The sequence below is a fragment of the Zonotrichia leucophrys genome, chromosome 6, assembly GCF_028769735.1.
Source record: "Zonotrichia leucophrys gambelii isolate GWCS_2022_RI chromosome 6, RI_Zleu_2.0, whole genome shotgun sequence".
Classification (NCBI taxonomy): domain Eukaryota; kingdom Metazoa; phylum Chordata; class Aves; order Passeriformes; family Passerellidae; genus Zonotrichia; species Zonotrichia leucophrys.
The window spans coordinates 7,880,092-7,893,428 of NC_088176.1; the positions used below are offsets into that span (position 1 = coordinate 7,880,092).

General features: G+C 41.1%; 1 protein-coding gene across 4 annotated transcripts in view; it reads left to right on the top strand.

The window, feature by feature from the left end:
* ABLIM1 (actin binding LIM protein 1) overlaps window positions 1–13,337 on the top strand; it is a 201,421-nt gene that overhangs the window by 73,253 nt on the left and 114,831 nt on the right. The window contains exon 1 of one of the 4 annotated variants that reach the window (XM_064716221.1): window positions 13,075–13,181. The exons of the other annotated variants lie outside the window; for them this stretch is intronic. Within the exon in view, the coding sequence (XP_064572291.1) occupies window positions 13,166–13,181 (16 nt within the window). The 5' untranslated portion in view covers window positions 13,075–13,165. Of the gene's footprint in view, window positions 1–13,074; window positions 13,182–13,337 lie in introns of those variants that run through there. 4 annotated transcript variants of the gene reach the window in all.

Below are 13,337 nucleotides of genomic sequence, written 5' to 3' on the forward strand. Positions count from 1 at the left end.
AGCCAGTCCATGCCTTTGATTATCCTTTTACATTTATTTTCCTTATTCTGCCATAACTCTTGAAAATTTGGGTAATAAATCTGTGTTCATCATGTAGCATAATGTGGATATACTCAAAGAGTTATAATGATGTTCTTTGTTCCTCCATGTAGTTTCTTAAATTTTGTTTGTGTTTAAATTAATACTGAAAATTAGTAGAACTGTTAGTGGTGGGAGAAGTTAGATCTGGAATTCATCAGATGGCTTCTTAGAGTCCATTATAAATTAAAAAAAAAAAAAAGTTTCAGGGAAACTCCTGTCTGTGAATGAGAAATTTGCTGTAAATGTTAATCTCTTACAGATAAATTTCAAAGATTTTATCTTCTAGAACTTGCTTTATGGATTTCAGTTTTGATAACCCAAACTACCTATGTGTTGGAATTTTGTCTGTACTAAGCAGATGAAGAAAGCTGCTATGTGCTGTCACTCTGTCCAGCTCCTCAAAATGTTAATACTGAGTGACTCTATTTGGTAGGCAAGTATTTTTAAAATATCTACTTTGGTGTATGACATTTTTTCTTCTGTGCAAATTGCTTTTTGCTAGTCACCTTGTAAGAGAACTGTCCCAAACCCATATGCTGTTGCAGATAGTTACTGCTTCTGAGTAATCAATTCTTTTAAAATTAGCATTTCAATGAAAGCAATGCTAAAACATGGGGCAAATGTATAACATAGCTGTGAGCTGGGAAAAAAAAAAAAATCATTCTGCCTTGCCAGCCCCCACAGTGTTTCCCATTGGCATTCAAGAGAGAAAAAAATCTACATACAATTCAGTATTTTTATAAATCACAATTTAGAACTGACAATTATTTGGATGAACAGTGACCAGCTATATGATCAATCCGTGCAGGACTCCAGCAAAATTCTTGCCATCATAGCAGGCTGGGAACTGTCTTCTAACTTGTATGGGGTTTAAATCAATCTGGAAATCTGCAGTTTTGCAGCTCCTCACTCACGTGTGAGCAATCACAAAGGTAGTGGGACAGGTTTAGCATTATGCTGCAATAGATAATGCAAATAACCACTATGGATTTTCTCCTTTCACCCTCCAGTATGGGAGCTGCTATTCAATAGGGTGGGAATTGAGATCCTGCTTTCCAGTGCCATGTATAATGCTGACTGAAAGGCTGAAAGGTGTCTGGTGCCTCAGCTTTACTTAAATTACAACAATTGGAATCAGAATCTCACGCACTTAGAATAAAATCAGTGGAATGCCTTTTAAAAACAGCCTGGGGTAAGTGCTGTATGTGACTTTAAGATGTGAAACATGTAAGTCTGTCTCTTAGGCCATGTGCTGCTTGGGGATTATGGTCCCTCAAGTACTACAAGATTTAGCAGCTTATAAACCCTGCTGAAGGACAGTTTGCTGCCTCTCTTTGGCACTGCAAACAGAGATTAGAAATTACACTGTTCAAAGCATTTGGAGACTCAGTAATTATTTTCCTTGTTGATCCTAAGTGGAATCATAAACATCAGGAAAGGCCCATATTTTAGGATTTTGGAAGGTCAAGAATTATCCACAGGTGCAGAGCTATTTAGTATTCAGGTGAGCCTTTGGAGTCTCATCCATTTAACCCATGACTTGCTTTTACCTAGCTCTTGCATCCTGAAATTCCATCCCTTTCATAATGGGAATGTGGGAGGTTAAACTTGTCTTACAAATTTAAATGGTGGCATCATACTGACAGTTAAGAGCACTCTAAAAGTAGAAGAAAACTTGAAAGAAAGGAGTTCAAAAGTGGACTTGAACCTCTGAAAGGACCTTCATTCTGCATTTCTCTTGAGTTCATTTGGCCAAAGAATTGTGATCCACCTTCCCTTCTGTGTCAGGGGATCTCTAAGGATGCTTCCTGTGAGAGAGATTGCCAGTCATGGTTTGCTGGAAAAAAATCTGTCTTACCCTAGCAGGGCTGGTTCAGCACATGGCTTTGATGCTCTGGGGCCAGACCCTGATACAAAGGAGTCTCTGGGGAAATGTCTGATTTTGAGGATCAGCAAAACCTGAAAGTTGGTTGCAAAAGAGCACTGAAATGTTGAAGAGAAAATGGTCTTGGAACTGTGTGATGTTGCTTCTCATATAAGATACTGTCACCTGTCCCTTGTACCAATGACACCTTGTGCAGCCTTGCAGAGTGGTGGCTCTGGCTGTGACAGTGCACACCTGAGGGAAAGGAGACGCACAGCACATTACCTAACCAACCTCTGGTGTGAGGTTAGTGCCTCTTTATGTAACCATATTTATTTAAAGCATCTCTAGTGAGAATGGCTGCCTCTCTTGCATCAGCTGGATGTAAAGAAAGAAGCAATCTAAGAGGATGAGAAAGGCATGGGGGGAAACATAAGGGAGCATGAGAACAGTCTAGTGATGAGACGGGAAGTAAATTGAACTGGTGGAGGAAAATTTAAGAAGCACCAAGATCCTATTTGGTTTCATGTGTAAAAGAATTGGCTGGGTGGCTGAGACTAACCAGTGGTGGAGAATGGACTGGAGTTTAGTCGGAGAACGGTCACCAGTGGTGTTCCCAAGGGCTCAGTACTGGGCCCAGTCCTTTTTCATAACTTTACTGATGATCTGGATGAGGGGAGTGAGTGCACCCTCAGTCAGTTCTCTGACAACACCAGTTTGGGTGGGAGTGCTGATCTGCTGCAGGGCAGGAGGGCTCTGCAGAGGGCTCTGGACAGGCTGGATTGATGGGCTTGGACCACTGGTATGGGGTTCAAAAGAATGTGTGGAAATGGTTCACAGCTGTGCCAGGGAAGGTTTAGACTGGACATTAGGAAGAATTTCTTTACTGGAGCATGGTCAAACACTGTGCTTCTTAGGGAGATTGTTGATCCCCAAAACCTGTCAGTGTTTGACACATGGACAGTGCCACTAATAACTTGGTCAGCCCTGAGCTGGCCAGACAGCTGAATTAGATAATTAATTGTAGGTTCCTTCCAACTGAAATAGTCTAGTCACCTTTATTCTATGAGAAATGGAATGGGGAAAAGAAGGTCTGATTTTTCTGTGTGTATGTTTGCAGAGAGGAGGAGTCCAAGAGATCAATGTGGTGATGTGAGGGAAGACACAGAGACAGAGTATTCTAGACAGGAATGGGCTTTGCAGGTTTGAAAGGAAAGGCCCAGTTGTAAAATACAAGCTGCAGCATAAAACTGTTCTACATCTGAGTTCTCACACATCAGCTTCTTTGCATTACTAAGGTTTTATTGCTGTGCTGAGGCAAGAAAGGTAGAGCCCCCAGTTAGGGAAACAAACTCTTTATATCCCATTTTCCATTCTTAGTATCAAGGAGTGCCCAAGATCACCCCAAAGGCTGCAGGTTGTTTAACACCAATCCCTGCTGTTATTTGGAAAGAAAGAAGGAAAAACGGAACAAAAAAAAAGAATTGCTGTTTTAATCTTGGGTCTTACTGGTAATCTGTTCCTGGTAGCTCCCCACAAAATGGATACTTGATGTGAGCTATGGCCATAGGAATTTAATGGTGCTGTGTGAACTTCACAGGTGTCCAGTCTCAAATTCTAAGCAATCTCAGAAGTGGCAAGCAGTGATATGAGAAAGGAAAATCCAGGTTCTGTTGGCATTGTAATAGATGCTACTCCTTAGATGCTGAGAGGTGCTGATCAGACTGCTCCTGTCCTTCAGATAAGGTAAATCTTATTTTTGATAGCTTTTCAAATTGATTCCTTCAAGTGAGCAATCTCTCCTTGCTTCAGTCCCTGTGTATTTTTTTAATGATTGAATAGGGAGAATGCTTTTAGAATTTGTGGTAATCCAAGTTTAGAAACATTATTTCATTCTTCTGAGGACAGTGTTGTCATTTAGAATAGTCCTGATAAGTCAGCTGTATGGTTTGAAATTATGCAGCTGAATTTCACTGTCTAGAAGTGTGAAGTGTGGACTTGCACAGATAAGAAGTGGGAACTGATACACACTGATCCTGAAAAGCACATGGAGAAAAATTATACTTACTATAATATAGATTAACTATAACATACAGTTAATATAAGTGTAATATATAGATAAATATAGGTAAATATTGATTGACTGTGTAATACTGCTGCCATTGTTTTTCTGGGATGTGTTAGTAGGAGATACATAAAGCAATTGGATATTTTTTCTCTGTTCCTATTACTGAAGAGAGCTCTGCTGGCTGCTGTCTCTAGGTTTGGACATTGTAATTTTGAAAGATACTGATAAATCATGAGGGAAAAGAAGATTTATGAGAAAAGATTAATGGAATTAGGTTTGCTAAATCTAGAAGAGTGGTGATAATTGAGGGATTTAGACAATCTTCAGCTGAGTAAGGGATTCTCAAATGGAGATGTGTTCTGCATTGTCCTGAGAAGCACAGAGAAGTATCCTTGTGAAAAATACTGAGTAAGAAATTTAGATGAAATTCCATCTGTGTTAGCTCTTAATAATCTTTAGTTCTCAAAGTATGAAGAGTTAGCTTGAGTTTTTTTGGTTTTTAATAAAGTGTGAAATGAAGAAGTGATGAGTTAGGATCTCTTCTTTGTCCTTTGGCCATTTTCAGTATCTCTACTGCAATTTAATCACTGACACATTTTTACTTAAAATATTAGAGCAGTTAATGGCTTTGTAGCCCTTGGCTTCCTGTTTCAGAATTCTGGCAAGTGGTTGTCAATGTTCGGATCAATCTAAGCTAATTGGTTTAGTAGTAAATCAGTGGTTTAGCATTAATCTGCATTAAGGTAGCATCATTTAGAGCAACTGAATTCCACTGTAGGGTTCACTGCTCCTTCTCCTAAATTCTTTGTTATCTGTAATCCAATAAACAAGAACAAAATTGCACTTCCTACTGTTGGTAGGCGCTAGCAAGGAATGTGAGCTAAATCAGCTGTAAATTCAAAGAAATAATGAAAATATTGTGGTTTCCTGTATGGTATGTAAATAGGCAATAGCAGAGGTGTGAAGATTGTTCAATGAAATTGCAGAAAATTTATATTTATTGCTGATCTTTGACTCTATAATGGCAATGGATGCTCTGGCTGGAGAGGGCACATTTTGGCTACTTCCTGCATGTGTTGTTTACAGGGAGCCCTGCTTTTGTTCTCTATCTGATTGAGACTTCCTCTATCGTGTCCGTCATGTGCAGTTGCATAACCTCAGTGTTTTAATCAAACACCCCGAGAGAAATGCCATCCCCTTCCTGGGCAGGGTTGCACAGGGCTGGCTCCCCCAGAGCTGAGTGGGGTGTCCTCCTCCTGGGGTGCTCAGAGCCAGCAAACCTCCTGCAGGCAGGACAGGTTCAGGTAAATCTGAAATGGAAGCTGCTTCCAAGCCAAAGAGGTTCTGGGCTTTCCAACTGGATAAAACACCAGTGGCACTGGGGTGGGGAAAAGAGAGGTAGAAATTGCTGTTTCTTCTCATCTGAAAGCTGTTCCTTGGGTCTGATCTGCTTATCCAGAAGGTGAAATAGTGGAGAAATTTCTGAGCAGAGAGAAGGGCAGAGGAAATGGCCGTTCTCACTCACTGCAGCTTTGACTTTGCAGCATGGTGGGAGTGGAATGGGACTGAGAGGGGATTGGTGTCCAGCTTCCCTTGCTGGGAATTAAGGCGTCCGTGATGATTTTCAGATTTGGTGGTTTTTATGAAGATTAAGGGCCATTGGTTGTTTCTGTATGTGGATATGAGGATGATGAGAATGGATAGGGCAAATGATCCTAGGTAGGCTTTGATTAGGCCAGAATGGAGGGTAGTGGCAGTTTTGGTTGCTGTTAGTTGTAGGTTGGCTCATCCTTCTGGGCCTAGTATTTTGTATCAGGAAAGGTCGATTAGGTGGGAGGCAATGTTTTGTCCTCCACTGAGGAAGTTGGTTATGCTTAGGCGGTGGATTAAAGGGTTAAAGTACCCTAGAGATGTGGAGAAGTTTGAGAGAGGCGTTTGTTTTGTGAGGATGAGTCTTCATCCACTCTCATCCATCCCTCGTGCACAGGGAATGAGAACATGAATACTAATGGCTGTTGGCTTCTCCTCCTTATGCCTGTGAGGTGGGGGTGTCACTGGGTAGACTTTTGTATACAGCGACTTTAGGAGTGGCTCTTAGCTGGAGATACTTGGTAAATCTCTGTGGTGAAATTGTTAATGGGAGGAGAAAGGAAAAAAAAAGAGCAAAGAATGTTCTTCACCCAGGTCATGCAGACACAGGGCAGCTGAGAGGGAAGGAAGACAAGGTTAGAATGGATGGTTGTGATTACAGTTTTTGCATTATCCTGCTTTTGATATCCTGTTTTTGGTTACTTTCCTTTAAAGAGTGAATCTTCATGGTGAGATGCAGGAACATGTGGTACCAGGGGGATGCTTGTCAGTCATTTGTTACCATATGAATTAGATGGTGCAGCTGTGTGTGCAGTTTTCAATATAAACATAGAAACATTAAACTGTAAAATGCAAAAAACACAAACCAAATTAGCTTATCAGTATACATCAGTACTTGGAAGATGTACCATATTGTTTATTTTTTAAGTTGGCAAACTCTTCGTTAAGAAGAATGATTTAAAATATGTGACTTTCCTATGGAGCAGCAGCAAAACAGCTTTTATAGCTTTTGTAGTTACCTTTTAGAAATTCCAGTCAGTGCACAAGTTGGAATAACTTACTCCTACTCTCAATTTGTTTTATGTCTGCTTGATATTTTATGATGATTCTGCTATTGAAATAGCAGCAAATAATTTAAGAGAAAGGTTCAAATATGTAAAAGTGTTCATGCTGAAACAAGTGACCTCCCTAGCTAGCAGATAAAATCACAACCACAAAAAGAAAAATCACGGAAGCTGGAGTAAGGTGATAAAAATTTATTTGCTGTAAAATCTTGTTTGACTATATTAATATTACACTACATAGCCAAATTGTATAAAGCATCTTTTTAGCTTTCTTTGAGGTCCTCTGTGGTTCCTTTGATAGGACAGTGGAGTGGCAAATACTTGCTGGGAGAGATACATTTGCAGGACAGATTTAGGTGCCTCTTTGGAGGGTCTTATTTATAGTTTAGTGTGGAATCAGAAGAGGAGGAATTTCTCATTTGGCACAGTGACAATTAAATAGTCCAGCTTGATCTAAGGGTGGTTTGTACCCAGTGCCCACATGGCGGGTTGCCTCATCCCCAGGCACCATGGACTTGTGGAAAGCTTTCCTGGGTGTTGTATCGTTGAGCACACACTAAGGGTTAGTTCTTGGTGTCACATCTCCCAGCACTGCAAAACAAAGAACTTGTTGCTTTACTCTGCAAATTAACAGATTGGCAGGGAGCTGCTTCAATCTGGTGTTGCATGGACCTCTCAGGGAGAAGTTCTTTAGACCAGAGAGTCTTTACAGCATTCCTGCTGATTTCACTGAGCCAAAAACTCCCAAGACAGGCTGTGGGGTTTATTCTGCACAGTTAATCCAATTCTGAAGTGGATTTTCAATATCAAATCTCCTTAACCTTAGGCATGCACAGTAAAGGATGACACTTGCATGTGTGCTTTCCTGGTGGGGATTCCTGCCTTCGTGCAATTTTCAGCATTTACTGTGGTGACTGGCAGTGAAGGTTATTATGTTTTTATCAGCCACAGGATTGGTTGTGTTCATGAATTAGCTCAATAAATTCAGTTTACAGCAGGTGAATAGTGATGATTTTATATGGTAGTTTAAAAAAAATACAAAGTTTAAAGCACTGTCTATACTATTACTGTATCACATCTCAATTTAGTGCCAACTGTGTGTGCATACTGTCAAGGTCACACAGGTGTGAAGAAAGCATGATCTCCTTTCTAAGGATTAGCAATAGCATAAGCTGTTTGGAAGCCAGTTGTTACATCAATAACATAAATATATGTTCAGAGGTAAATGTTTGTACATACCTGCAGCCAGAAGATTTACCCATTAGTGGGCTTGTATATTTTTGGAGTACATTATATTATATATACTGGCAAAGAAGTATAATGTAACCATCTTTTCTCATCTGTTTCTAAAGATAATCTGATGGTTTCAGGTGCTTTTTTACATAAGTGTGTGTGTTAAGCTTCTTAATATTTAGAATAAAGCCAAGTGTTTCTTATTTTGTTTTGCAGCAGATTAGACTTTATTTTGCAGACTATTGAGTAATAGTGTACTAAAAAAAATCTGCTTTCTAGAATCTCAGAAAATCAGATTTTGCTTTAAGAGATCCAGATGTCTTAATAGTTCAAAACCTCACAAATGTTTTATTCCCTAGGAGTCTGATTTGAAATAATATGAAATTATTCTATTTCTAAAAAAAGCACTAAACCTCCAAATCCTGGCAGATCAGAATGATTACACTATGCATTTTACTGAATCAAGTGTTTTATGTATTTGCTAAATTTTCAATTTGTTTAATCTGAAAGAAAGATGGCATGTGATTTTAAACAGCAATATTACAGACTGATTGTGTTGAAAGTGGCATGAGACAGGTACAGGGCAAAGCCCAGCAGAGCAGAAAGGAAGATGTTAGAATCCAGGCACTCAGGCATTGTTTGCTTGAAGATCAATATTATCAACAGGGACAGTGTGATCCCAAGGTGTAGGATGGCAGGACCACAGTATGTGCTGAGGAAGAACCAAATCCCTCCCTGGTGGGTCTGTGTCTGCTCCTCTGGACAGATTAAAACTTGTGTTGGGGCAGCCCAGAGGGTCTGTGGTGGGGAGGTCAATCTGTGGGGCCTTCACAGCTCCTGAATTCTTGCTGGTTCCCACAGGGAAATCTGGTATTTGGGACAGCCTGGTAGGCTCAGACCATTGCACAAACTTCAGGATGAAGTTGTTATGGAGAAAAAACTGTGTGCAGGGTTGGAAAGGCTCAAGGAAGACTCTCAGAATAACAATACCTACAGGCTTGGAAGATTTGGGGTACAGCTGGTGTACGGATCAGTCCTGTCAGGTAGAGCCTGAATTCTGCTCACTGATTCTGGTGAGCCTGAAAAACTCCAGCAGCACCTCTGGCTTTCCCAGTCATTTGCCTGCCTGGTTCCTTGCTGCAGCCCTTCAGGAGCTCTGCTGCTGGAGCTGATGCCAGAGGATGGAAAATGGGCCTGGTGTCCGAGTGGCTGAGGGAGAGACACCAGGTTGCTGGAGGAGGGTGAGCTCAGGAGAAACAGAAGCCAGGAAATAGTTAATATCTAGCTTTTTGAGAATCCTGAAATGGGAAGTGTAGGCTTGCCCATCAGGGCACCATGGGGGCCACTGCTGGGTCACGGGGCTTTTGGAAGAAATCCCAAATTGCCATTATTGGTTTTTGTCTGAGCAGGCACAGGTAAGTCAGGATAACATAGCAGAGTGGCATTTTCTTCCTGGAGAAGGGAGCATTTTGCAAAATGCTGTAATTGAGACTTCACAGAAGTGATGGCTCTCAATTGACCTAGGCTGGACAGTGGTTAAGGTGTGGAAGCCTGGGGCAGCCTTTCTTGTCAAAACTTTGTTCCAGGCTTTTTGCTGGAAAAAGACACTAAACAGATGATATTTTCCTGGATATTTTTTAGTGGAACAACTGCCCTTTCTTTTTCTGTTTTCTACCTGGCTTTTTCCCTCGTTTCTTTCTGAACAAGAGATATCAGTTCAGTTTTGAAGAAATTGAACAAAAACTGTGTGGTGATACTTCTAAGCCATGATCTCATCTGTGAAGAATGACTGCAAGATAAAATATGAACACCAGTTTTTAAAATGAGAATAACAAACCTTAAATCATGGCTAAACTTCTTAGTATCTTACTCATACTTTTTCAATATTATCAAGGTACAAGAAATAGCAAAACTAACTGGTTTAACTCCTTCCCCTTGTGAAGTGATCTCAGTATCACTCTTATGCCTCTTGCTGAATGCTCAAGGTATTTTTCACCAGAAAATAACAGCAACATGAGCATGTTGTTTAGCTGTGGTGTACTCTTTGAGAGTCTTCCACCCACACTGTGCTCAAGGAAGACTTTATTTAGTTTGTGCAGTGCTAAAGGTATTTAAAGGAAAAGAGTTATTTTGCTTTCCTTTAAAATAGGTACTCCTAAATAACAATAAGTGCCAAGGGATTGTTGCTAGAATGCTGTCTACTCCTTTTTCATTTCAGCTTCAGGATATCTGAGTCAACTCTCAGTTTTACAGCAAGGTCAAGATTTTAGCCTTGACTTAAAACAATGAGATTAAAACCAAAAACCATCCTGTTGTAAAGAGATGTTATTTACAGTACTAATGTCTACTCTTTATATGTCTTTATTCTGAAGTAGATTACATTTTACTCCAGCATAATTCACTGCAGTTGTATTTTTAAATTAAATTTTATGTGCATGCTGCTGTAGTCTACCATTGCAGCCCCCATGGCTGAGCAATGTGAGATACAGCAGTGCTAATCTCTAGCACATGTGAAAAATGGAGGAATGTACTCAGAGAACAGAAAGTCCACATACCAACAGGCAGCTTCTGTGTCAGCAGCTTGCTGGAACAAAAAAAAATGAATGATCATCCCTGCCAGCCTTTTGAGGATGCCAGGAAGGGGTTAACACACATGGGTGTGTGTCCATAGGCTGCGCTCTGCACATCAAATCAAATATTTATGAATGAAGGTCAGATGTGCCCCTTTCAGGAGGCTGTCCCCGAACTGTTTACAAAATACAGCCTGAAAAAGAACACGGCCAGGTTGAGTTACAGCCTGGCATCTCTGATGTGTCAGAAATGTGACAGAGTGGCCGATGCCTCCCTGTTGGTGGGGTTCAGCCCAGCTCCCCACTCGAGCCTCGGATGCTATTAATGGTAACACACTGAGTCATAGAGGCAGGAATGTCAGGCTGCCTGTGCTGTGCTGCTCTTACACGTTGGGCTGCTAACAATAGAAAGCCAGCCTCGATTTGTTAGAATAGAATAACTATTTTTTTCCATGATTTTGCCTGTATCTCTCTCTCTCTCTCTCTCTCTCTCTCAGATTTATTTATTAAAGAATGTCACTGAATAAGAGATACCTTCTGGGCGAGGCAGACTGGCTTGTTTAATTCATTTCCTTTGTTCTGAGTGGCATTTATACAAAACATCTAGAATTTATTTGCTGCAAATATTTTTAAGGCTGTATGCGTGGTCTGACTTTTTTCCAGCAGGTATCAGCCATCTGCTGCTCTGTCTGGCTGATGCCTACAGCTTGTTTCTTTACATTAATGTCTCTCTCCCTACGTAGAGTAGCATGGAGAAGGAATTCCCTTGTGGAGGTGTGAGCAGTGTAAATGTAGGGTGCAGTATGAATGTAATTTCACTTCTGTCATGTAACATAAAGCGTATTTAGCACTGAGCTGTGGTCAAGTTTTGCTCCATGAATCTGCCCATCATTTAGCCCAGAATATGTTATATTTAACTCAGTTCTCTGCTACTGAGATCACCTCTGTCTTTGACAAGTCAGTTCATTTCCATTTGCTATTTTCTCTGTCTTTAAATCACAGATATAAAATTTACTCTCTAGGCAAAGGCATGAATGCCATAGGTTTATTTTGGGGAAATCACTGGTAGCTAGATAAAATGAGGAACTAAGGAATAGTAGTAGTGGTAGAGACTCTCCAAAATCTTGATGCTGACGCTATATATGTATTTAAAAAATAGAAGTTGCTTTTAAGGGGTATTCAGGATTTTGATTAGTCATATTTCCAATCTTTTCTTCATAACTGTGAATAAAAGTTTGCTTGTAAAAGAAAAGCTTTTTTTCCCCTGACTCTGACCTGCATCTTTTAATAGAAAGCAGAACCTTGGTATATGATGATGAGACTTGACAATATTCTAAAGGGTTGGTTTGTTTGCTTTTGAGCATCAGTTTACTGACCAGTCCTTTCTCAGTAGAGTTTAGTGCCTGGAAAACCATAAATTGGGAGGTCAGTTTGAGGCCCAGATTCTACACTGGTGCTTTGTCTTGTTGGGGACGTGTTGGGCCGTGAAATTCCTGTCTCAGTGATGTTGTTTCAGTACCCTTCTGTCTTCTCAGTTCCATGAGTACCTGTGGCTGTCATCTGCAAAGGAATAACTCAGGAAGAGTTATTGTTTCCATTTATTTGGTATTCCAGAATGCAGCACTTACTGTGAGCCACAGCAAACATTTGAATAGCACTGCCTGGCTTCAGAACCCAGGTGCTCAGTGGGCAGTGACAGTTCCCATTTTTGTTATTTTTATTGTTGTTTGAAGTAGAGGATAGGTATTCCCATCTTGCACAGGCTGTATGTTACTCTACTCTGTTCTATAGTCAGTAAGCATTGAGAGAGCATTTATTAACATGTTTTGTGATCTAATAATTGCTTTAAAACTAAATCCAGGAGTGGATAAACTGCTCACCATGGAAAAGCCACTGTGCTGCAGCCTGCCTCAGCACTTGCCTGTGCTCATCTTTGTTTCTCCTCTTGATCCTGGCTCAGTTTGAGTAAATAAAATAACAGAAAGCTCATAAATACCACTTTAGCTTTGTGTGTGCATTGGAACAGCTCCCCTGCTCTCCCTCACATCTCCCTGGCAGCCTCTTGACGGTGATTCAGGAGCGAGAGGCAGCAGAGCAGGGCTGGGAGGGCAGGGAATGGATGGATGCAGGGTGGTGTGGGGATGGAGAGCAGGGCATGGATGGATGCAGGGTGGTGTGGGGATGGAGAGCAGGGCATGGATGGATGCAGAGTGGTGGGGGGATGGAGAGCAGGGAATGGATGGATGCAGAGTGGTGGGGGGATGGAGGGCAGGGAATGGATGGATGCACGGTGGTGTCAGGATGGAAAGCAGGGGAATGGATGTGAGTTGGTGTCAGGATGGAAAGCAGGGTGCTGGAATCCAGCCCTGGCTGCCAGGGCAGCTGGAGCTCCCAGCACAGGGCTGGAGCCACGGGCAGGATGAGCTGCCTTTAGCCGCAGCAAAACACCACGCTGGGAAAAGAGCACAGAAACCAGAAGGAAAGAGACAGTGATGAGCAATTGGACCTGATCAGACCCTGTAGGAAATATTATTATCTGGAATAAGCCGCCTTTTTTCTTTATTTTCTTTTCTTCTTTTTTTTTTTTTTTCTTTTTTTTAAATCCATCTCAGCCAAGCACTGCTGGAAAAGGGATTGTGTTTAAATTACTTCAGCTAATTCTTGCTGCTTCCACTAAGAAGAAAAATTGTTTGCCATGGTGAAAGAAAAAGGTAATTATGTTTATTGATAGACTGGAGCTGAAACCTAATGTGCCAGCCACGGTCACCTGAGGTTTAAACCCTCACATTTAAGATGAGCATGCTGTGATTGGCAGTTGTTGTTTTCCTTTCTGTAAAAATGGTGTGTGCAGCCCTGCAGTGGGTTGC